Source organism: Pangasianodon hypophthalmus, chromosome 22 (genome assembly GCF_027358585.1).
Source record: "Pangasianodon hypophthalmus isolate fPanHyp1 chromosome 22, fPanHyp1.pri, whole genome shotgun sequence".
NCBI classification, from domain to species: domain Eukaryota; kingdom Metazoa; phylum Chordata; class Actinopteri; order Siluriformes; family Pangasiidae; genus Pangasianodon; species Pangasianodon hypophthalmus.
In genome coordinates, this window is record NC_069731.1 from 20,542,921 (window position 1) to 20,545,420 (window position 2,500).

General features: G+C 49.2%; 1 protein-coding gene across 2 annotated transcripts in view; it reads right to left on the bottom strand.

Moving 5' to 3' along the window:
- The window catches only part of skilb (SKI-like proto-oncogene b), a 20,425-nt gene that overhangs the window by 997 nt on the left and 16,928 nt on the right, over positions 1–2,500 (bottom strand). For both annotated transcript variants that reach the window (XM_053228047.1, XM_034298170.2), the window contains exons 7-8: positions 1,947–2,132; positions 1–756 (exon numbers count right to left, since the gene is read on the bottom strand). The exon at positions 1–756 is cut by the window's left edge and continues 997 nt beyond it. In XM_053228047.1, the coding sequence (XP_053084022.1) occupies positions 547–756; positions 1,947–2,132 (396 nt within the window). In that variant the 3' untranslated portion in view covers positions 1–546. The remainder of the gene's footprint in view (positions 757–1,946; positions 2,133–2,500) is intronic.

Sequence of the window (2,500 nt, forward strand, 5' to 3'; positions counted from 1 at the left end):
GTCTGAAAACATGATGAACTTAAAAATTAGCGTACCTATACCTATAAGCGTGTTTTTTTAATAAAGTTTTGCTCACAATAACATCTAGCAATAAAACAATATAATAAATACTTTATTTTAATAAACAATAGCACATATTACAATTTTTTAAAAAATGTGAAATCTAGGTTTTTTTTTTTTTTGTAGCAGTAGTCAGCGCACGAGATAATCAACGCTGAGAATTTAATTGTGAGAGTTTTACACACACACACCACACACACACACACACACCACACACACACACACACACCACACACACACACACACAGGGGTCATATACATGCATGAAAATTTGCATACTCAAAAAAAAGTGACATAAAAAAGCAGTTAATGCTCTTTATCACAAAAAAACTCCAGGATATATATTTTTGTTTGTTTGTTTGTTTGTTTGTTTTGTTTTATTTGTCCACAGAAATAACAAAGTGCGCTGATGAAAACGTAACGTTCTTGAGGAACAGTCCGTGGGAAACGCAGACGTGAGTGAAATGTGCGGGTGTGAGAGCGGCGTTACGGTGCAGGAGACAGCAGCACGTCGCTGGAGGAGGTGGACAGCGGGCTGTCGAGAGCCGACGGAGGAACCGACTCCTTCATCTGCTGCCGGAGCTCACAGATGATCCTCTCCAGCTTCTCCCGAGCTTCACGCTCACGCCGCAGCTCCTCCTGCAGCTCCTCACGGTCCTCCTCAGCGCGGTCCAGCCTCTGACGCAGCTCCAGCAGCTACACACACACACGCACGCACGCACGCACACGCGCACACACACACACACACGCACGCACGCGCACGCACACGCACGCACGCACACGCGCACACACACGCACACACACACACACACACACGCACGCACGCACACACACACACACACACACGCACGCACGCACGCACACACACACACACACACGCACACACGCACACACACACACACACACGCACACACACGCACGCACACACACACACACACGCACGCACACGCGCACACACACACGCACACACACGCACGCACACGCGCACACACACACACACGCACACACACACGCACACACACGCACACACACACACACACACACACACAAGAAACAAGTCCTCACATATTAATGTACAACACATTAATAATAATAATATTAATAATAAGAAGAAGAATAAGACACTGTTAATGAGAGCCAGCAGGGGGCAGTAGTGGGGGGGCAGCAGTGGGGAGGGGGGCAGTAGTGGGGAGGGGGGCAGTAGTGGGGGGCAGTAGTGGGGAGGGGGGGCAGTAGTGGGGAGGGGGGCAGTAATGGGGGGCAGTAGTGGGGAGGGGGGCAGTAATGGGGGGCAGTAGTGGGGAGGGGGGCAGTAGTGGGGAGGGGGGCAGTAATGGGGGGCAGTAGTGGGGAGGGGGGCAGTAGTGGGGAGGGGGGCAGTAGTGGCCCAAATATGAAATATAAAATGTGAGAGATGACTGGAACGGTCACCATGACAACACAAAAACAACCACATCATCATCATCATCATCACAGAGCAACTTTCAGAAATGGCGACTTCGTGTCCAGTTTGTGTAAAATAAACGCAGTGAAGGTGCATCATCTCAGTTAAAACACCGCGCTGCTGCTGCTGCTGAACGCTGGACTGTGATTGGTCAGAAGGTGTTGATTAGTTTTCTATAACAGCAGCTCTGACAGTAGTGCAGCTGCAAATCCCAGCTTTACTGTATACTAATGCGCTCGTTCTAATACGCTGTCGTTTCTACGGTAACAGCTCGTTCACAGGGCGAGGTGTCGGGCAGGTTTAGGTTTTATTTTCTGTATGTCGTTCTTTTTCATCTGTTCTGGAAGATTAAATCGTTAATTAATTACAATCAGGGAAAAACAGCTGGTTAGTGTGTGATCATGTGATCGTGTGATCATGTGATCGTGTGATCGTGTTCTACCTGCGCGGCGTAACGGTTCTCCTGCTGTTCTCGGCACCTACAGCTCCGCTGCTGCTCCACACTGCACTGAAGCCTCTTCTGCTCCACCTCCTTCTTCTGAGCGTGCTCCGTCTGCAGCTCCGTCTGCAGCTCCGTCTGCTCCTCCCCCGGCTCGTCTGCGTCGGCTTTGCGCAGAGCCTGCAGCTCCTGATCCCCGAGGACAAAAAGCAGAGGAGAAGGTCAGGACAACGTTTGGTGCATTATAGCAGAGAGGAGGAGGTGTGTGTGTGTGTGTGTGTGTGTGTGTGTGTTAGTGTGGTAGTGACACACACACACGAGATGCAGTGCAGATTTAACCCCTTATGTGCTGTTTATTCAATTATAGAATAAACACTAAATTAATATAACTACAAAATCCATTCACATTCTTCAGCATCCTGATCTCTGTGTGTGTGTGTGTGTGTGTTCAGTCGTGTAGTCAGAGGAGGTGTGTGTGTGTGTGTGTGTGTGTGAGTGTGTGTGTGTGTGAGTGTGTGTGTGTGTGTATTTATATTTTGCGCCACTTTTCTGCGCCT